We start from the raw sequence: 22129 nt of genomic DNA, 5'->3' as shown, positions 1-22129 counted from the left end.
TTTTGAAGGTCGGTTTCGAAATCAGCACTAAATTGTGCTTCAAAAATTTTGGTCGTTGACAGAAGTTCACGACTTTCGATTTATTTTGTAAACTTGTGTTGTTAACATTCGTCGCTCAAGTTCGACCCTGGTAAACGAACTGTCAAACATTAAAAGCTGTCAAAATTTTGCACTTCGCGTTGTTGTTCACCCGCAAAGCAGTTTCGTTTGTTCGGATTTTTGCTGAAAATTGCCGGAAAAATCGTCTCGGAGCAGGTAATTATTAGCTAAATAAGTGAAGTGGCATACATAGCGTAGAATAAGTGTGAAATTTAATGATGAATCGTCGATTTCGCGAATAAATTAAGGTTTGAAAGTTTCGTATGTAAGCGGGTGGTAAAAAAATCTGTAATGGCGGCCGTGTCGTGGCGTAAGTGGTAGCGCTAGCGCTAGGTCGGGAGATGCATGTATCGAGCATCCAGCCGATCAAGTCGTACAAAGACAGATGAAGAAAGCTTATTTTGTTTGTTTTTTTTTATACTCATTACATTAGAATACCGTGAATTATGAACAATTTCGTATAAATTTTGTAAAAGGTAATTCTAATATGTATCGAGTCATGGATTATCATTAAAATTTTTAATAACTCGCTGTTTTTTCCGGGATTTTTGATGTTATTTTCTTGACGCAAAATGTACTTACTATTCTAGTAATGTTCTGCCATGTATATTTATAATATGCGAACGAATTCCGCTCGACCTTTACATAGGGTCTGGGACCATTTGGTCAGGAGCACCTATTTTGGGCACTTGATGCTTTAACTTAGTCAATTTTGAACCGATTGGCTAGATTTTTGAAATACGATCAGATACGCACAGTATCTAGCTATGTTCAAAGAATCAAGTCAATCGGTTTAAAATTGACTGAGTTATAGCAGCAAGCAAGTACCCAAAATAGGTGCTCCTGCCTAAATAGTTTTAATTGAGAAAAAAATCCTTGATTACTTGCCTAATTTGATGCTGTTTGGGCATTTGTTTTTGGTAGGCAAGAAAATTTCTATCTTCCACTTAATGGAGAATACAACAACACAGTTGCCCACATTTTTGTTCAAACAGTATCAAATTTGGTAAGAAATTATAATGTCTTTGCTTTTTGCATCATTTCGTTGCAAAAACGGAGAATTTATCATCTTGCCATACAAAATATATGATCATTACTACCTACAAAAACACAAAAAAAACTTCCGAATGTAGTGTTTCCTTTATTCGATTACGTGTGTTCTTTGACGTATGTAGGATGACGAGGTTTCATAAATGTTGTTGGTCCATCAGTCAATCCTGTAATCGTGTTTTCTCTGGCAGGTTACTTTTTGTTCACAGCATTAGTTTCCTTCATTGCTTGAGTTTTGTCTAGGAATATGGAATCCAAAGGGGCATGTTGATTCGGTCTTTAATACTAAAAAGTTTACGTTTTGATGGGAACGATTCCTTATCTGATAGTTTGTTTTCTACCCGAAATTACCTGAAAGTATGCCATCAAAAAAGAGATTGCTGAGATCTCATGATGCTCTATTACTTCAGAGCAGAGATGGAATCCTCCTCAGAGCAATACAAGAGAACAAAAAATCTTCACCACGCTTCCGCATCCAATGCTAGAGCGGCTTCTCTCGGTTTCTTTCACCTTCCTGCTTGCAACTTGTGACATCGAAACATGTGCGGATTTGTTTGCATAAAAAAGTGCGTTTACTCAAAATTGAGGCACTTTGTGCACCGGGAGTTAACATAAATTTGCTTATGCTCAAAAATCAATAATTAACAAGCGTACAAGTATTTATGTATGCAATTGTGTCATGCCATGCGAACGGAACGATCATACCGCGTAAAACGCCGGTGAAATTGTCGATCAACTTTGCGGGAGCCTCAAAAATGATGCACAAAAATGTTTCTCTTTGTGCTGATTTTTTGTGGTTCGATGTTTCTCTTTGTTTTCGCATGCTTCCTCCTTGCGCTACGCTCCCGCACAAACGATAGCGGTGGGAGCGGACAAAGATAAAGAGAACAAAAACATGCATTTGAGGCACATTGCGGGAGCAAATGACAAGCCTGCTTCAGAGCACTATAAATGTACATTGAGCACACAAAAATAAAACTTGTAATATCTTCCAGGATTTTTGAATTTTAACCAGTTTCTCCTGGAGTTTTCCAAGGAGATTCTACAGAATTTCTTACAGTGGTGGTCACGGTGTATTGCTCCCCAGAGCCTCTCCTGTGATTTTCCAGTGTTTATCCCGAGATCTCCACAAGAGTTTCTGTAAGGGTATATTGCAAACACCTTATAAAGGGTATATAAGGGTATATAAAAAACACCTTGTCGCGGAGTTTTTCTAGGGGTTTCTCTTGACAAATTTCCGCGATTTTTTCCGGCGTTCCACTTGGGATTTCCCCAGAAGATCTAGGGAATCCCTAGGATTACTACAGAAGTTATTCCTGAGATTTCTAGTAGAGCTCCTATAAGGATTGTTTAAGGAGTTTTTCACGAGTTTTTTGCAGATTTTCTTGAAGAGTTTCTCCTAGGATTTCTACAGGTATTTCAAATGGAATATTTCCCAAAAGCTCGTGTAGGTTGTTTTTCAAGTTTCAGCTGAGATTTCTCTCGGAGTTTCTTCCGGGACTTTTCTCAGAAGATTCCTTCCGGTGCTGGTCATGGGATGTCTCTCAGAGACATTATCTTATTTTTTCTTATTCTTATTTCCTTCATTCATCGATGCAGTGATTTTTTGCAAGATTCGTTCAAGGAATCTTCTCGGAATTCCTTTCGACATTACTTTTTTCTCTCTCATTAGAGATTTTTCTTTTTTTTTAAGATAGGCTGTTCTTTCGAGCTGTCGGCTGTTCGGGCTCGTTTGGAAGTTGACCATCAATGTCAACTTCTTTTCCCGATCAGCCTAAATAGCTGTGTAGTGTCGGTAGCGGTTGTCTCAATTGGCTAAGAATAACACTACGGACCGCCTGATCCAGTGGTAAGAGTCCACTAAACAGGTGACCCCTAATTCATGGTGTTATGCGGCTTTATGCTTACCGTGCCAAAGAATTAATGGTTAGGGGGGTCTAATAAAAACCTAACCACAAACGGAGCCTGTGGAGAATTAGGGCGTCCTCCACAGTATTACACCCTTACTGCGCTAACCGGTGCAGTGGACCTTGCGTTTCTCCGAGATAATCAGTTGCCCTTCTCAAGTCTCAAATTTGAGGCTAAATAAGAGCAGGGTTATTCAAATGTTGTTGATTAGCTTACACTAGTACATATATGGGTTCGCTTAATGCGTTTTTGCCATTGGCTTTTTTCAATTGACCCCGATTTGGTTCGTCGTTGATGTTTCCTCTTTGTGCTGTGATTGTGAAGAGTGTAATCCTGTCTAGTTTGGGTAGTGGCTACGGCTAGGAAACCATAGATCAATTTTCAGCGTAAATAGCGTGTGTAGCCCAAGTGGCTTTACTTCAAAAAGTTCATTTTCGTAGGATGACTTCTGTATAGGTTACCTTGTGAAACCAGTTTTGCTTTTTTCATTATGGATGAAGTGTCGTGCCTCGAGCATGCTATATTTTAGAATAACGTTAACAGTATGTTTCAAGGATGCCTTCAGGTAAATGATGGAATTGGCTTGTATGTATGGCGACGGCACAAATGTCCCGAATGGAGGATAACGTGCCTCTGGAGCCGGCCATCTGATACCTGATAAACTACTAACTACTACTAACTACTCTCTCATCAGAGATTTTTCTTTCTTTTAAAGATAGGCTGTTCTTTCGAGCTATGTACACCCGAGCAGGGAATGAAAACTAATTGAAAACAAATTGAGTTATTTAGATATCGCGAATTTTGATAACAAAGTGAGTTTTCATTTTGTATGACTTAAGTGTTAACATAACAAAAATGATAACAAAATAATGTGCTGAAATATCTAATTGAAATCAGAATGAGTTCTCATTGATAACAAATTGATATCTCATTTTGTTATCTACATTTAACGACTTGATATCATACGCAGTTCTCAGGGAGTTATCAAATCTAAAGGGTAATAACTAAAAATTAATTACAAATTTACTATTAATTTGATATTTTATTAGGCATTAATTTACATGAATAAGTATAAATTTAAATAAGATTTTATTTTAAATTTAAAAGCATCTCGTGATTGTAAACTTGTTTTGTTTGATACGATATCATCAGAATATGGCACCTATTGATGGCGTAGTATTATCGATTGTAATGTAACATTAACATTTCATCAACAGTCATCCCTAACTTGGAGCCTAAACAAAGAAATATTGTTTGGAAATCGGATATGATATCCTCATAGATATGCAGCACAACTATACCATGATTCAACTAAAAGATTAATGATGGGCATTGAAGTGACAAAGAAAAGTAAATTTGGAGTCAAAGGACAACTGCCCTTAATATGTTTGTATTGGTCATTATATTTCAGATTTTCCTTCTGATTATATGCACTGCAGCAAAACAAATGTGGGAGATATTCACATCCCAGAGCCACAGGCATCGGGACTCAAATTGAATGACATCGAGCAACGAATTGAGTCGCATTCGGCTTTTCAGTTTTTCCTCGTTACCCGGGGAAAATGATGACATTCAAAAAGTAAGGCATCCGATAGGAAAAATATTTTACTACAATAATTCTATCGGGTATGGCATAATGTCGTTTGGCATAGTCTTTTGGCATAATGGCCAAATGGCATAATCTGGCATAATAGTCGATTGGTAAAATGGCCGTTTGGCATAACAATAAGTGAAATGGCATTCATCATTTTCATGCATGATAAATCAGGCCAAACATTTCAATAGGTCCTATCTGCATTTGAGAGGCTCTCTTTGTTCACTTTCTCTTTCAATTATTACAAAGTAATGGTACACTTTTCAACTACTTTTGCAGTACAAATCAAAAGACGATTGTTTTGACCATCGTTCAATGCAAAGAGACAATCATAATACAAATAAACAGCTGAGATATTAACGAAAGAGAGGGAAACCAAAGAGAGCCTCTCTTCTGCAGATAGGACCTTTAGACATGTTTGGCCTGAAATATCTGTGTTATTTTCAAAACTTCAAATATCACGAGATTCATCATTTTGGTACGGAGCTACAATGAATCCTTTTTCGCGCGAGAATATTTTATAAAAGTAAAGTATGTGACCTTCAACAGTAGAATGACCGTGAATTACTTCGGTTGGCCATTAACCTGGTACACGGTTTATATGGGAAAATATAAAAAATGGAAAAACTCCAACTCCTGTATACTTTTTGAGTTCCATTTTGGTCCCATATCAACTGTGCAAAATTTCAGATCGAAAAAACTATATTTTAGCGCCCGCCATTATTAGTTTTCCATACGATTTACTATAAGGAAAATTTACTTCTTCAAAGAAAAATCACTTGAGGTCACCCATTGATCTCTAAAAATAAGTCGTTGAATGATTTCTGTAGATAACTTTACGAGGAATCAGACTTCCGAAGACCGCAAAGCGATGCGACGTTCGTGGAAAAAGTTATTAAGCCTTACCCGATCGATAAAATGACCTGATTTTGTTGTTTATTGTTATTCCTTACATGTTAAACAGCGTTGGCATGCCATTCGGTTTTCAGTGAATAACTTTCTCCACGTGCCTTAGATCGCTTTGAGGTTTTCGGAGGGTTTGTTCCTCGTAATATTTCCAACAGAAATCATTCATCGATATATTTTTAGGGATTAAGGGGCAACTTGTGGCGATTTTTCTTTGAAAAAGTGATTTTTCCCATAGTAAATCGTATGAAAACTTAAAACGGCTGGCGCTAAAATATAGTTTCTCCGATCGAGCTGAAATTTTGCACAGTTGATATGGGGCCAAAATGGAACTCAAAAAGTGTACAGGAGTAAAATGTCTTTTTATGTCCCACGCTATTGGCCATATCTAACTTCATTTGCCTTTAATATAGCATTTAAAAATTTAAAAATATTTGGCAATATGTTTAGATTGAAATAACTGATATCTGAAAACTTTCGTATTCTGGGTGGTTTTGTTCTCTTCGTCATGGAAGGCTTTTTGAAACCTGTTGAATTCAAAGTTGGCCTCAAATCTTTCCCAACCAAGCTGAGCTATACAACCAAGTTTCAGGTAACTTGGCCGATGAATACCCCCTCATAACAAAGAGAACAAACCTGTCGATAATATTCAGTCACCCTAAAAAGACTTACTAAAGTTCAAGTCAATTTAAATCAATAGCATGACCATTACCCAGAATCAGCAAATTATAAATTTTGTGTCTTGGAAATGAACCAGCCGCGGGCTGAAAATCTCCTTAATAATAATAATAATAATTTTGTGTCAATATGTAAGTAAAATACTCTGGTAGATTTAACAAATATTTTGTGAATATAATTAATATTAATAAAGCAAATTAAACCTTTTTTGAATTTTTGAAATCAAATCTTGTTATCATTGAGTTTTTGAAATGATAGCACAATGATATCTCAATTGATGATGATGATGATGATGATGATGATTGTGTACCCACCATCAGCGCAAGGATTACCTATGGCTGCAGAGTCATACCGGAAGGGAATGATCTACCTGATGGTTTGTTGTAGCAGGGTAAGCTAAATTTACTGGAGACCTTCGGAAGACAACACGATGGTTGTTATCTCGTGACAAAGTCTGGCCACCCCACGAACATTTGTCCAGAAACCAGTTCATTTAGCTTCCTTAGGCTACCCCTCCCAATATCGCAAGTATCATATAATATGAATATATTTAATTATATAATTGACCAATTACCTGATTTTACCTGAAACAATAAATATTATGATTATGATACATAGAATGTTAATTGACTTACATTACAATTTCAACTTTATTTACCTGAACAGCGCTGAAACAAATCGTTATTTTATTAAAGTTAAAGTTAAAATCAAGCAAATAACACTGAAAAATTGCATATTAGTAGTGAAAAAACAAAACACAGAAAAGTAAACCAAATTTTGATCTTATAATTTTCCTGCATTTAAACCAAGCTGGAAAATTTCGAAATCAAAATTGGTTATGGTAGATCTTACGCCGTAACGCACCATTATAAGGTGATCTACCCACGTTACGGGTAAGATGATATCTCAATGAATGATATCTCAATTTGATATTAAATAAAAACAATTCGGAAAGAAAACTTATTTTGATTTCATTTTGTTATCAATAACAAAATGAGTTATCAATTTGTTATAGGTTTGTTCTCATTCCCTGCTCGGGCATATATCATTAGCAACTCATTCAACTAGAATGCTATGCTGTAATATTGGCGGCCACACCACAAACTCTTATCATCAGAGGTTTTTCCTTATTTTGAAAATAGGCTGTTCTTTCAAGGTACACATAACTGGACCACATACCATAATCAAACCATTCAACTAGGCTGCTCAATACCCGTCCTTAGAATTAAAGTCATTCAATTCAATAACTTCATTTCGTGAAAGTGATCATTCCGGAAAATGTCATTCCGGGAAATGGCATTCCGGGAGATGTGACACCACCGTTGAAAGTGTATTTAAGGATCAGAATGTAAAAATAGTACAAAAGATTGCTGAAATGAATATAAATTGAAAAAAATATCGGAAAGATTCAAATTGTGAGACACTTTGGGCATGAACGGGTTAAGCAAATCACACAAATTCGTAGGTGCTTATTCCTAGACCGCTGTTATGAGGGTTAAGCACTCATCTTCGAAGTGATAAACTAATTATCGAAAGCAGCTTCCTGATAGCAGCTTCAATGCTGGAATTTATTTATTTATTCTATGTACATTTACATTAGTTATAATAAACTAACTTACATTTTCGTATTTAAGTTAATCGATTTTTCGAAGTGCTACTTCTTCACCCAACAATATTGTATATTGTACATAAATCAGTGTTGCCAGTTTCACGGAAAAACATCACAATCGCTAAGACTAATATCTAACCCTTAGACACGATTAACGCAATTCTACAGCTGACGAGAGCTGTCCTTTTCCTTGCCATTTCCTTGCGACAGTTGAAGGATGAAGGGAAGATAGGAACACATAAGAAAAATGTAGAAAAGAAATGTTTATTAGCAGTAAGCATTGAAAAAGAAATAGAATACAAAAATAAAACAAACTACATCAAATCTTGATTCTGGAATGTTCCTACAATCCTGCCTGGTTGATGTAGTCTAGGTATCATGTAGGTAGGAAAATTACATTCTGAAGTGCTCTACCCATGCTGTTAGAGTTCAACAACTCTAAGATTATGCTAAAAGTTCTTTTAATTCATTACATGAAAAAAATGTCTTTGAACTTAATAAGAAAAAATGTATCAACTGAAAGCTTGATTGCTGAAAAGTATTTCCAAACTTTTTCAGAAATTTGCTCTAATTAGGTGTGAAAATTGAAGGTAAGGTGTCACCCAAGAAGTGGTTAAAATTTGATCAATCAAGAGTCCTTTCCAAATGAATTAGTTTCGGATCCAGCATATACGTATTGTATATTGTATATAAATCAGTGTTGCCAGTTTCACGGAAAAAACACAACCGCTTCCTTTCCGTCTGTTGCCAAAGCGCAAATATCCGAGACTAATATCTGACCCTTAGACACGATTAACGCAGAGAAGAAATGTTTATTAGCAGTATTCCAATGCTTATAAATAGAATACAAAAAAAAAAACGAAACTATGTACATCAAATCGTGGAATTTTCCTACATTTCTGCCTGAGTGCCTGGTTGATGTAGACTAGGTATCATGTAGGTAGAAAAATAACAAGATCATAATTTGATGTGATAGATCTTTCGCCGTAACGCACTATTCCGAAGTGTTCTACCCATGTTCTAAGAGATTAACAACTCTAAGATTATGCTAAACGTTATTTTAATTCATTACATGGAAAAATGTCTTTGAACTGAATAAGAAAAAAATATATCACCTAAAAGCTTGATTGCTGAAAAGTATTTCCAAACTGTTTCAGAATTTTGCTCTCATTAAGTGTGAAAATTGAAGGTGAGGTATTACCCAAAAAATGGTTAAAATTTGATCAGTCAAGAGTCCTTTCCAAATGAATGAGTTTGGGATCCAGCATATACGTAGGTCTACTGTTGAATTACTAGCACGCAAATACTCAATGGAAAACCCATTGTTTTTGGTACGTATTCCGATGCAGACCTGCTTATTCGTTAATCCTCAAAGGTGCTTTTCTAAGTTTAATAGTTAGTAACGATACAGGAGATACTTCGGTAAGTATGCAAACGGTAACCAATAATGAACCTTTTCAACAATTATCAGCCTTAAATGAAAGTGTACAGTAAATTTATCTAATAAAACAAGATATTGCTTCGTTGTATAACAGTTTACCATTCTTCTTGCTTCTATTCCCTACAGATAATTGAAAATCTCTGTATGCAAAACCTACCCGCGCTCATTGATTGATTGAACAAAACTTTACCCAAAAAACCTTAACAGTCAAGCGTCTGTGTTCCGAGAGCGTATACAGTGCGCAGTGTTTGTGAAAGAGAGAGTGTGTGTGCCCCAGTACTGGTGTCACAGCTTCTGGCCGACGAGGTACCAAGGTTTGTGGCTAATCTAACGAACTTCAGAACCCGACTGCTATCGGGTTCTGGATTCGCACTAGCGTTAGCACAGTTGAGCCTTGTCGTCGAAAATTGGAGGAAAAAAATCATCCCGATCGTTAAGTGAATCCAACAAGTGAAGTGAGCTTGAGAGAGAGTGTGAAGCGACGAAAGTGAAGGATCGAAGCAGAACTAAAACTATTACCAAAGGAGAAGTACCAGTGCTGCCATCTCTGTTGGACAGCGGTGAGATCGGTGCAGCAAGATGGACGAGGAAGTCGGACGGATCGGAGGAGGGAGTAACGATAATGTAGCGAGGAATCAGGTAACTATCGTTCAATTTAAATGAGTTTTGATCAAGATTGATCAACCCGACTTTTTTTTCGTTTGTTTGCATATCTTGAGAAGCAGACCCCGTTCGTTAAAGGCACGAGGCGGTAAGTTTCGAGCCGAGGAGATGGAGCAGGACCGCCTGGGAGGTGAAATTCAGTGAAAGAACAAACGTGTCGATCCGAATTAAACTTTGCGTTTGATTTGCTCAATTTTAAAATTTTGAAAAGTGCTCGGTTCTGTTGTTTATGTCAAAGTTGAATTCGCAGTGATTTGTACGAAGTGTTGAGTGATAAAGTTACAGTGGACAGTTAAAAGTGATGAAAGTGTCATTCATAAAAAAGGGGATCCTTTAGTACAGTGTACGTAGTAATTTCTAACAAAAGTCTTTTGTTTTGTTAACTCATTTCCACAGACCGAGATCGATATCGAGAAACATGTGCTCAGTACCACGGTCAAGCTTTCCGACAATACGGAAGCAAAGGTGTTCAGCCGCAACGGGCGAAACAGGGAAGATCAGTTTGTCTACTCCTGTCATCTTTGCGGAGTTACCAATCTGCCGGGAGAGCGCGTCCTACAGACGCATATCGCCGGTAGGAAGCATCGAACCCGGCTAAGTTTGCCCTCGATTGATGCGGAACAATTCCGCAACTCGGTTGCACCCAAGATCGCGCCTAAAAGTAAGTCGGGATCATGCGTGTCATATTCTAGATATTTCTTTCAATCTTAACTTGTTTGAAATTTTATAGTACAAATGCACATTGCTCCGGGGGAACCAGTTCCGCCGGGCATGGAGAATGAAGTGAAACCGGTAGCGGAACTTCAGGCCACCATTGATCGGTTCAAGGAAGGACCGATGGTTGGTCTGGAGTACATCATGGAGCTGACCACTGCGGGCGCGAAGGAAGCCAGCTATCATTGCGTGCTGTGTGACAAGAAAGGTGATCCTAGAACCATTGTTGTCCACATTACCAACTACATTCATCGCATGAAGTTCTTGGTGAGTTAGTCTCAAAATGACTTGGAAGTGTGATCTACTGTAATTCTAAACCCTTCTCCAGGAAAAGCACTATCCGACCGTGGTCAACGAGTTGGTTCCCTATCGTGGCCAACGTGGGGCTACCAAGGAGATCATTTCCCGAGTTATCCAGACAGTTTGCGAAGCCATCGAAGATCACCATGGTCGGCTGACGCCCTACGTACACGAAAGTGGCGACTATGCTCGCAACAAGATGAAGTACCTACAGGAGGTACTCTTTGATAAGCACTTTGACGAACGAACCGGACCCAAGTTCGTCGAAGTGATCGACAAAAAGATGCTCCAGGAGGAGATTGCGGCAATCAACGGGACGCTGACTGCCGAGCTGACTCGCGATCCTTCTCCACCGGTGGTGCAAGCTCCGCAGAAAAAAACCCGCCCAGCTCGGGCCGATCGCAAGAGTTTGGATTCGATCTCCAGCGCGGACTCGGTTCAGAGCATTTCGTCTGAGTAAGTAGTTTTGTTCGGATCGCGTGACCGTCGGTTTATATGTTTGATGAAAATATGTCAACATTTTTTTTATAATTAAGATTTGTCCTAAACTAGCTAAGAGTTCGATGCGCACACATTTTGCTTGAAAGTCACTATGAGTTATTTTCGCATTCTACATTCGTTTGATGATCTACCGAAACATTGAACAATACTTTTTTGACACTTTTGCAATACTTATTTAGCTTAAAGGCGATTTCTTCACCCTGACTTAAGCGTTAAACCAGGTTTAACTATATGGGTAAGCCTAGCATACCGGTTAAGCCGAGGTGAAGAAATCGACCCTTAAAGTCACAAAGTTACAGCTGAAACCTTGATCCGGATCTGGTCAAAATCTTGGTCCGGATTTTCCCGAATTTTTAGACTATCCCAGAATCTTGATTCAATGGTTTCATACTAATCCGAAACTTTGATCCGGACAAGCTCAATGCGTTCTACTGGATCGGCCCAAACCTTGGTATTCACTAGCTTGAAGCCTTGATCCTGAATAGCTTGAAACTTTGATTCCGATTAGTAGGGACAATGGAAATTCGCGGCAAAATTTCTGAAATTTCGCGGGTGACCTTTCTGAAAAGCTTAAAGATTCGCGGAATTTCGCGCTCCTTCGTTTTTGACCGTATAAATGTAAAAAAAACGCAATTTTGGGTATAAGAAAACTTGACGTCATAGAATGTGGTTAGTGATAAGCAGGAAAATAATAAAGGTAGTAAAATTTCACAAAGAAACAGCCTAACTGTAAATCTGAATATCTATAATGCTCATATGGACAGAGTTCTGAACGGTAAAAATCTTGGAAAGATCCGAAAATTTGATTGAAAAACTTAAGATTTCAAGAACATTTATAAGGTTTTTCGTCAATTTATGCAAATTTCGCGGTATTTCGCAGAATTTTCCAAATTTTGCGGCCGACACTCAATTTCGCGGATTTCGCGGCTTCCGCGAAATCGCGAATTTCCATTGTCCCTACCGATTAGGTCAAAACAATGATCCAAACTACTCGAAACCTTGATCCGGACTATGCTGAAACTTTGATCCGGAATAATCCGAAATTTTGGGCTGAAATAACCGGAAACCTTGGTACAAATTAGCTTGAAATCTTGGTCCTCAATTGCTCTAAACACTGCTCCGGACTCTCTCAGAAACGTTGGTCCGGACTAGCCCCAAGCCGTGAACAGTTTTAGCCCCAAACCTTAATTTGGGATAACTCCAAACCTTGATTCGGAGTAGCCCAAAAGCTTGGCTTGGAGTCGTCCAAAACCTTCGTCTGTACAAGGCCTGAACTTTGGTCCAAGCTTGCTTTAGACATTGGTTCGGACTCGCCCCAAAACCTTAATCAGTATTACACTCAAACTTTGTTTAGATCGTTATTGTTCGAAACATCGACCCAGACTAGCTCGAATCCTTGGTTCGGAGTATTTCAAAACAATAAGCCGGATTAGCTCAAAACTTTGGTCCGAGTACCTTGGTCTAGACTAGCCCAAAACGAGGACCCAAGACTTTTTTCCTCACTATTGGTCCAAATTACCCAGAAACCTTGATCTACGCTAGGTTGAAACTATATCCGGACTAGCTCGAAACATTGATCTGGCCTATCCCGAAACCTTAATCTGGACCAGCTCGATGCCTTGGTATTGATTCGGATTAGCTCCAGAATTCGATCTGGATTTGCTCAAATCGTTGGTCCTGACTAGCTCAAAATTTGGTTCCGAACTAGCCCAAAACTTTGATCTGGACTAACCCCAAACATTTATTCGGTCTACCTCCAAACCTTGATCCGGACTAAGTCAAAACCTCCGTCCGGATTAGCCCGTAAAGGCTCGTTTCCATTTGGTAAGTACTGTGTAAAATGATAGGACAAGTGTACACGTAAAACTTTCTCAAACAAAATTACTCTATAGCGCAGAGGGAAACGCCATGGGACCGGCAACGGAACGGCAATGGTGGAATCTTTCTAATGTTACTTCAAAAGTTTCTTTATGCTTCAGGTGTTCTAGGAAAATTCGACTAGGAGATGCTAAGGAATTATATGGTGAATGATGGATATTCCCCGGGAATATCTCCAGGAGTTTCTCCAAAAGTTCCTTGGGAAATCCTTAAGGATTTTCAGGGAAATTTCTTCAGGAATTCCTCGGGAATTTCTCCAGGAGTGCCTGGGGAATTCCTTCAGCATTTCCTTGAAAATTCCTGCAGGAGCTCTTCGGAGAGTGGTGCAGGAGTTTCCTGGGAATTTTTCCGGGAGTTGATCGAGAATTCTTGCAGGAATTCCTGGAATTCCTCAAAGAGTTTCACGGGAATTCCTCAAGGAGCTTCTCGGAAATTCCTACAAGAGTTCCTCGGGAGTACCTCCAGAAGGTCCACGGGAATTGCTCCTGGAGTTCCTCGTGATTTCCTTCAGAAGTTCTTCGGTAATTTCTTCAGCGGTTCCACGGCATTTATTCCAGGAGTTCCCTGGGAAGTCGTCCAGAAGTTCCCAGCGAATGCTTCCAGGAATTGCCCGTGAATTTCTGCAGAACTTCCTTGGGAATTTATCCAGGACTTCTTCTCTATGGAATTCTTCCAGGTGTTTTTGTTTTTTCAAAAGTTCCTCGGAAATTCATCCAGGAGCTCCATTGGAATTCCTCGGGAGTTTCTTCGGGAGGACTTCGGGTTTTTTCCGGGAGTACCTTGGCATTTTTTTAGAAGTTTCTTGGGGATTCCTCCAGAACTTTCTCGAAAACTTCTCCACAAGTTCCCAGGAAATTTCTCGAGGAATTCCACGCGAATTTCAGCATAAGTACCTTGGGTAATTTTTCCGAAGTTCTTCGAGAATTTTTCCAGCAGTTCTGCCAGAAGTTCCTTGGAAATTCATCCACGGAATTCCTCTATAACTTCAAGAATTCTTTCAGGAGTTTTTTTAGACTTCACAGAAACTCATTCAGGATATCCATGGGTCATTCTGCAGGAGTTTCCCGGAGATTTATCAAGAATTTTCTCAGGAGTTTCTCCAAGAGCTCCATGTGAATTCTTCAAGGTGTTTCCCAGAAATTTCTCCAGGAGTTCCTCGGGAATACCTCAAGAAGTTCCAAGAGAATTCCTTCAGGAGTTCCTCGGGAATTTCCCCAAGAGCTCCTCGGGAATTCCTCCAGGAGTTTCACGGGAGTACCTTAAGAAATTTTTCTGAAATTCCTCGGAAAGATCTCCAGGACTTCCTCGGGAATTTCCACATTTCCCATCCTCGGCAGGGATGGGAACACTCACATGGAAAGAGTTGCACTCACTTTCTATTTTTTCATCTCAGAAGCATGCTATCAGAACAGTGTATGGAGCACTTTTACCTTGTGGTTTTATCTCAAACTTTTCCGAATAAAGTAAGGGTCGCACACGCATACCAAAGTCGTGAAAGAGCGTTGTAGGCAACTCTCCACGAGATGAGTGTAATTTGCATTCACCTCGTGGAGACTCGTCTTCATGGCCCTCTCACGACTTTGGTATGCGTGTACGACACTTGATGTGTTCGGCAAAGTTTTAGCTAAAACCACTAGGTAAAAGTGCTCCATACACTGTTTTTTTAAAGGAAGCTTCTGAACTTAGAAAATACCAACTGAATGTAACTTTTTCCAAGTGAGTGTTCCCATCTCTGGCCCTCGGCAACGTTCCCAGGAAATCCCTGGCAACTTTTCCAGAAGCTTACAGGAAATTGTTTCATAATTTCCTCCGGAATTCTTCAAGATTTCCTCAGGAAGTTCTCAGGGAATTTCTCAATGAGTTCCTCGAATACCTCCTGGAGTTCCTCGGGCGTTGCTTCAGGAGTTCCCTGGATTTCTTCTAGAAAGAGCTTGGGAAGTTCGCCACGAGTTACTTGGAAAATGCTGCGGAAGTTTTACATGAATTCATTCAGAAGCTCCTCGGGAATATATCCAGGAATTCTTAAAAAAAATCTTCCAGGAGAATTCTTGGAAGAATTTCTAAGGAAACTCCGAAAAACTCCTATAGGAATTCCTGAGAAATTTCCGAGGAAATCCCAAGGAACTCCTGGAGGAATTCCCGGTGACTTCCTGGAGGAATTCTCGGAGAACTCCTGGGGAAATTCCTGGAGGAATAGCCGGAGAACTCCTGGAGGTATTCTCGGAGAATTTTTGGAAGAATTTTTGGGGAACTCCTGGAGAAATTCCCGGGGAACTCCTTAAGGAATTCCCAGAACATTCCTGGAGGAGTGCTCGGGAAACTCCTGGAGGAATTCCCGGGGAACTCTGAAGGATTTGTTTGTGCGGAACTCGTGCAAATATTTTTAGGGAACTGCTGGATGAGTTTCTGGGCATTATTAATAGAGGACTTTTTGGGGAAATCTTGAACTTCTAAAATAAATTTCGTGGAAATCCTAGAGAGAATTTCGGGATGATTGATACAAGAATTATATGGAGGGGTTTGGACAAAAATGTTGGAGGAATTCTTGGAGAATTTCTTGAAATATCCCGTTTAATTCAAGGATTCAAGGATGTATTCTTGGGGAAGCAATGGAGGTATTCCCGGGGGCTCCTGTAGGAATTTTTTCTAAGAACTCTTAGAGGAGTTCTCGTGGAACTCCTTTATGACTTCCTGGGGTACTTCTGGAAGAAGTTCTGTGTAGATTCTGAAGAAATTCCTAGGGTTATTATGGAGGAATTTACGGAAAACTTATGAATTCTTAGAGAACTGCTTAAGACAGAATTCTGAGATAACTCTAAGAGGAAACCCAGAAAGCACTTCTGGAAGAATCTCAAAAGAAACTGTTGTAGAAATCCCTAAACAATTTTGGGAGCTCTTGAAGGAACTACTAGAAAAGTGAGAATTAGCATAAGTTAAAATACACGTTAATAAAAACAAAAAAAGGAACTACTGGAAGAGTTTCAGAAGCATAACAAAACAATTTGGGGCATTTCCAGGAGAAACTATTTAGGAAAATCCACAGGAATGAATCACACATGGAACTCCTGTTGGAATTGTCAATTTTATTGTTCTTCACATTCTTCTTACTGCATTGTTTCGCTAAAATGCTGTCAGTTAAACAAATGTCAAAATTATTTACGGAAAAAGGAGGAATTTTAATTGTGCGCTCTGCTTGGGAACGGAAAACTTACCATAACATTGATCTAAACTAGCTTTGAAACCTTGATCCCGACGAGCTCTAAAGCTTAGTACGAACTAGTCTGAGTCCTTGGTCATGACCAGCTCAGAACTTTAATCCAAACTAGCTCAAAACCTTGGTCTGGCCTAGCACAAATCTAGGGCCCTAATAACCCCATTTTTTTATTCGAATTAGCCTGAAACATTGATCGGGACTAGCCCAAAACTTTAGTACTCGTTCAAAACCTTGGTCTAGACTAACCCATAACGAGGATCAAAGACCTTGTTTCTAACTAACCTGAAATATTGGTCCAATCTTTCCAGAAACTTTGGTCTTGGCTAGGTTGAAATTTTCCGGACTAGCTCAAAACATTGATCTGGATTATCATGAAACCTTCATCTACACTAGCTTAATACCTTGGTCCTAACTTGCCCCAAACCTTGATTCGGATTAGCTTAAAAACTCGAACCGAACTATCCTCAATCTTTAGTTCTGAATATATCAAAATTTTGGTCCGGACTAGCGCCAAGCCTTTATTCGGGCTAGGTTCAATACTTGGTCCGGACTAGTCCAAAATCTCCGTCCGGATTAGCCCGAAACATTGGTTTAGCCTAACTGAAAACTTTGATCCTGTCGAGCCCTTAAGTTTGATCCGAACTAGTCTAATTCCTTGGTCATGACTAGCTCGGAACTTAGGTCTGGACTAGCCCTAAACCTTTATTCGGACTAGCACCAAACCTCGATCCGCACAAGTCCAAAACTTCCGTCCGGATTAACCTGAAACATTGATCCAAACTAGCCGAAACCCTTGATCCCAACAAGTGCTAAAGTTTGGCCCGAATTAGCCTAAGTTCTCTGTCATGACTAGCCCGGACCTTTGATCTGAACTAACCCGAAACCTTGGTCCGGCACAGCGCAAATCTAGGGCCCTAATAAGCCCGATTTTTTTATTCGAATTAGCCTGAAACATTGATCGGGACTAGCCCAAAACCTTAGTACTCTTCCAAAACCTTGTTTCATTGGTCCAATCTACCCAGAAATCTTGGTCTTGACTTTACCCGGACTTGCTCAAAACATTGATCTGGACTAACACGATACCTAGCCCCAAAACTTTGTTCTGAACTATCCCAAAACCTTGATCTGGATTAACCCCAAACCTTAGGTTAGGTCCAAACCTTGAAGATTTTGGTCTGTCCTTTAACGAATCCTTGGTTTAACCAAAAGTAACACTTTAATTCGAAGTTGTCCCGCATGACCCGAATCTTGGTGGAAATTATACGAAACCTTAATTTAGGCTTCGGACTTCAGGTTAGATTTGTCCGTAGTCTCGTTTAGGACTTGGGGAACGTTCAAAAATTACGTCCAACTTTTGGGGGAGGGGGGGGGGTCTAGGAAAGTGTGACAGTACGTGTATTTGGTATAGGAAAATAGCGTGACAGAGGGGGGAGGGGGGGGGTCTAGAAATCTCGAAAAACGATGGACGTAATATTTGAACCTTCCCTTGTCGTGAGCCTTGATCCGAACTTCCGCGGAGTCGAGGAATTGAACGCTCTTGACATCTCGGCAGGGGTTTCTCCGAATGTTGACTTGATACTGTCAGAAACCTTAGTCTGAATTTGTCTATTCCTCAATCCGAACTTGCCTTTGTACCTTGATCTTGACTTAGCCCTTAAACTGGATTATAATTTGCCAAAAACCTCAATTCAAACTCCGGAGCTTCGGATTGGCCTTAACAGAGCTTCCGTTCGAACTTGCACGGATCCGCAGTTGGTGGAAAACCTCGGTCTCTCCATACAGACCCTAGATTATCATCCGAAATTGTTCGCTAAGCAACTCCCGTTTCTTCTCTTCCTTTTCCAGGGATTCCCCCAGCAAAGGCGTACCCCGAACTAGACCGCCGCAGCGCAATCGCCCTTCCCATCTATCGCCAGCCTCGGCTCGAGATCGTCGCCGTAGTCCCCCGGAACGGCGTCGCAGTCCCTTCGGTCGACGCAGTCCCCCGATCCGTCGCCGCAGTCCACAGCCATTCCGGCGTAGCCCTCCGATTCGCGGCCGCTACAGCAGAAGTCCACCGCCGCGACGTCGATCGCGTAGCCCGCCTCCGCGCAGGCGAGGATCCCGCAGTCCCGTACGCAGACGTAGCCCGCTCAGCCGACATGATCGTTCCCCCTTACGGTTCGGCGATCGGAAGTCTCGGTCACCTCTACCCGACAAACGTAAAGCGCTGCCGACCCCGAAGGAGCTCTCACTGCAAGCGTCGGAAATTGCCCACGAGCGGTACAAGTGGGAGAAGTATCGATGCTCACTGGAGATTGCCGTGGCACAGATAGAAAAGACGTTCAAGGAGCACGAGAAAAATCCGGAAAAGCACCCAATGTACCCAGAGGAATGGAAAAAGTTCTGGAACCGACGGTACAAGGAACTGCAGGCCGAGAAGAAGGATCCGTCGAAGCATGATTTTAAACCCGAATGGATCGGATTCTGGACGAAGAGGATGAAGGAACTGCACGATGAAGAGATCGACAAGAAAAAAGCGGAGATAAAGAAGAGATTGAACTTGCCGGACGACGATTCGGAGAAGGGTAAGAGTTTGAAGGAGCAGTACAAGGTGAAGGTCACCAAGAAGAAGCAACTGGCTACGGAGCCAATCGATTCGAGTGAAGACGAAAAAATGAGCGTCAAGTCGTTCAAGCAGAAGAGTAGTCGAGTGAAGCGATCGAGAAGTCCCATCAGCGACGATGACTTTGAAGAGACGTCACGCCATAGCAGCCGACGCTTCAGTAGGGAACGCGAAAGACAGCGACCCCATTACAGAGTATCGTCGTATAGCCAAGAACAGCAGGATTACGATGATTGGGCGAAGAACTATTACGGACCTAATAAGAAGGTGTTTGTTAGAAGCGAATTCGATACTGAAGACACAAGTCCGCTCAACTTCGTGGCAGTCTGTCGCCTCTTGACCGCATTGGAAGACTACCTTGGTAGTCTGGGACCGAAAGTGATTGACTTGCTTTCCAAGTCGCTAGCACTGGAGAAGGTCAAAGCAAACTCAGCGGATGAGCTATTGCTGAATGAGGACAACTGCATGTTCCTGGAAACGGTCAAAGAGAAGCTCAAGGGACATTTGATGGCCGATATGGTTGAACCGCAGAAGATTGCCCCGATTAAGAAGGCGATCAAGAACATAGCCAGCTTGATCCATGAAGCTTCCAAGAAGGAGAGAGTTCAGCAGCCGGAGGAAGTATCAAACTCGGCGGCGATGGCAAGTACTTCGGATGGAGGAGTAGATAAGGCAGCCATTGCATCGAAATTGGCTGCGGCGCTGGTTGCACAAGGCAAGACTGACTTCACTAGCGACGAGTTGGAACAGTTGATCAACGTGTACGTTGCGATGGCCGAGAAATCAAAGGAGAAGGACGCACCGGTTACGACCAGTAGTTTCCTGAACGAAGTATCTGGCCCTTCGGCGGCAAAGAACGACGTGGAGAACAAACCGGAGAATTCATCACGTCGTTCGGAAGAACCTGTTGACGATGGAAACGCGTTGGAAGGTCTCACGGACTCAGATCTGCAAACGTTACTCCAAAACTTCAAGGATCTCTCGAGCGAAGAACAGTTGCATTTAATTTCGCATCTTAAAAAGCTAGAAAAGACTGACCCGGTGAGGGTGGAAAAGTTGCGCAGATATGTTAATCTGGATGATAAGCCTAGCGAACGACCGAGGGATGATTACTATGATGAAGATTTACCAGATCAGAACTACCATGAGGACGATAATAGAGCGGACTTCCAGGAAGACGAGCTTGACTTCAACTCTGGAGTAAATCAGAATGATCAGAGGAAACCTCTGGTATCCGGCTATGGAGATGACTCTCCTGATGAATTTGCTCAAAAGAAGCTGATCGATTCGGAAGATGAAGACGATTACGATTACGATGACGTAGTTCGAGCAGCTTCCAAGAACATCGTTGCTCCACCGTTGAACAGCAATAGCAACAGCATGATGGGTTCGAACCGTCGAAACGACTTTGCCAGTGATAACTTTGATGGAAATTCCAACTTTTCACGAGCAAGCAACGAGAAGAGTACTGCGTTAGACACACAAAACATTATAGCGAATCTGATGGGTTCTCTCCCGAAACCGGGGTCTTCCCAGACCTCCCAACCAAGCTACGGAAGCCCCATTTCCACCATCGGTCAACCGGACAAGCCACGTCCAAGCATCTACGACGGCTCCAATCCGGCCTATGGTAGCAATCCGTACGGAACCAATTCCTCTAGCCACGCGTCCGGCCCTGGCCATCCTCCTGGCAACTTCATGAATCAACAGAACCGTCCCCAGTTTGCTCCGATCCAGACGGCCAACACCAGCCTGAACAGCATGCCGTACTACTATCAACAGCAGATGCGAGCCCAGCAGCAGCAGCAACAGCATCAGCCACCGCAGATGTCGCAGCAATCGCAAATTAATGCCTTCGGAGGCGGAGGACGACCGCCACGACCGCAGATGCAGAGTACCTTCCCCTGGCAGCAGAATGCCACCCAGCGGCAGCCTGCGCCGGGACCTTCGCCGTACCAACAACAACAGCAGCAGCAACAGTACGGCAACAACAGCTACTACTGAATGGTTCTACATTGAATCGTAATGTAGAATTAGGTCCTATTGCTTGAAGGTAAATATTTTATGTTTATTGAGATAAGAAACTATAAACAGATTTTGATCCACTCAATGAGAACTGAAATTATAAGCTCTAATAAACTATAGTTGTATGGAAGCTGCTCTAGGCCAACTCCTATTTATATCACCATCCTTGATCCGCCCGGTTCCGGTTCGTTTTGCTGATGGTGTGTCCTGAACAACAGAATCCGATGGCTCTAGTGCATTGATATCTTGAAGAAAAGGAATGGCATAAAATGAGGTAAGCATAGTTTCTAAAACTCATATAATAATAATAGTAATAATAATATTAATATCAGGGAGCTGTTTGCTGACGACCAAAAAGACGCTCATCAATCTGCCTAGTGGCAAGCGTGCCTTTCTCGTGTGTTCAAAACGCACGTTCGGCGCCAAACGTAATATAAAAATACAATGAGACCCTACAAATGTTGTATTCAATGAAATAAAGAAACACTATAAATGCATATAAGAATAGAAAAGGAGTTCCTGTGGGAATTTCTCTAGAAATTTTTACTTGAAGTTTCCCAGGAGTTTTTACAAGGAACTTCTCAATAATTTTAATGGGATTGATTCAGCAATACCTTAAGTCGTTTTTGCAGGAGTACGGGAACTCCTGCAGGGGAGGAGTTTCTTCAGAAATTCCTAGGTATTTCTTCATATGTTGAAACCTCAATTTATCCAGGAGTTCCGACGAAAATTTCTACAAGAGTTTCTACAGAAAATTTCTTCATTTACCTGTAGGAATTCCTTCAGAATTTCCCATGAGAATTCCTCCAGCAGTTTCTATGGGAATTCCTACAGGAAATTCAATAAGAATTCCATCAGGAGATCACTTGCAATTTCTCCCGGAGTTCCTACGGTATTTTTTTCCAGAAGTCTACGGGATTTCTTCCAGGATTTCCTACGGGAAT

General features: G+C 41.0%; 1 protein-coding gene across 2 annotated transcripts; it reads left to right on the top strand.

The window, feature by feature from the left end:
* Positions 1-125: 125 nt before the first annotated feature.
* On the top strand, positions 126-21315 carry LOC109425601 (uncharacterized protein CG7065). 2 transcript variants are annotated; one of them, XM_019700847.3, is made up of 6 exons: positions 126-255; positions 9412-9924; positions 10345-10609; positions 10679-10929; positions 10991-11418; positions 18401-21315. In XM_019700847.3, the coding sequence occupies exons 2-6, from the start codon at positions 9865-9867 to the stop codon at positions 21162-21164; spliced, it is 3768 nt and encodes a 1255-aa protein (XP_019556392.3). In that variant the 5' UTR covers positions 126-255; positions 9412-9864; the 3' UTR covers positions 21165-21315. The 2 variants fall into 2 exon arrangements, with proteins under 2 accessions (XP_019556392.3, XP_062716173.1); XM_062860189.1 differs by lacking the exon at positions 126-255 and having other exon boundaries at positions 9055-9924.
* The last annotated feature ends 814 nt before the right edge of the window (positions 21316-22129 follow it).

Source organism: Aedes albopictus, chromosome 3 (genome assembly GCF_035046485.1).
Source record: "Aedes albopictus strain Foshan chromosome 3, AalbF5, whole genome shotgun sequence".
In the NCBI taxonomy this organism is placed as follows: domain Eukaryota; kingdom Metazoa; phylum Arthropoda; class Insecta; order Diptera; family Culicidae; genus Aedes; species Aedes albopictus.
The sequence above is the reverse complement of the archived record's forward strand: the minus strand, read 5'-3'. Positions and strand labels throughout refer to the sequence as shown.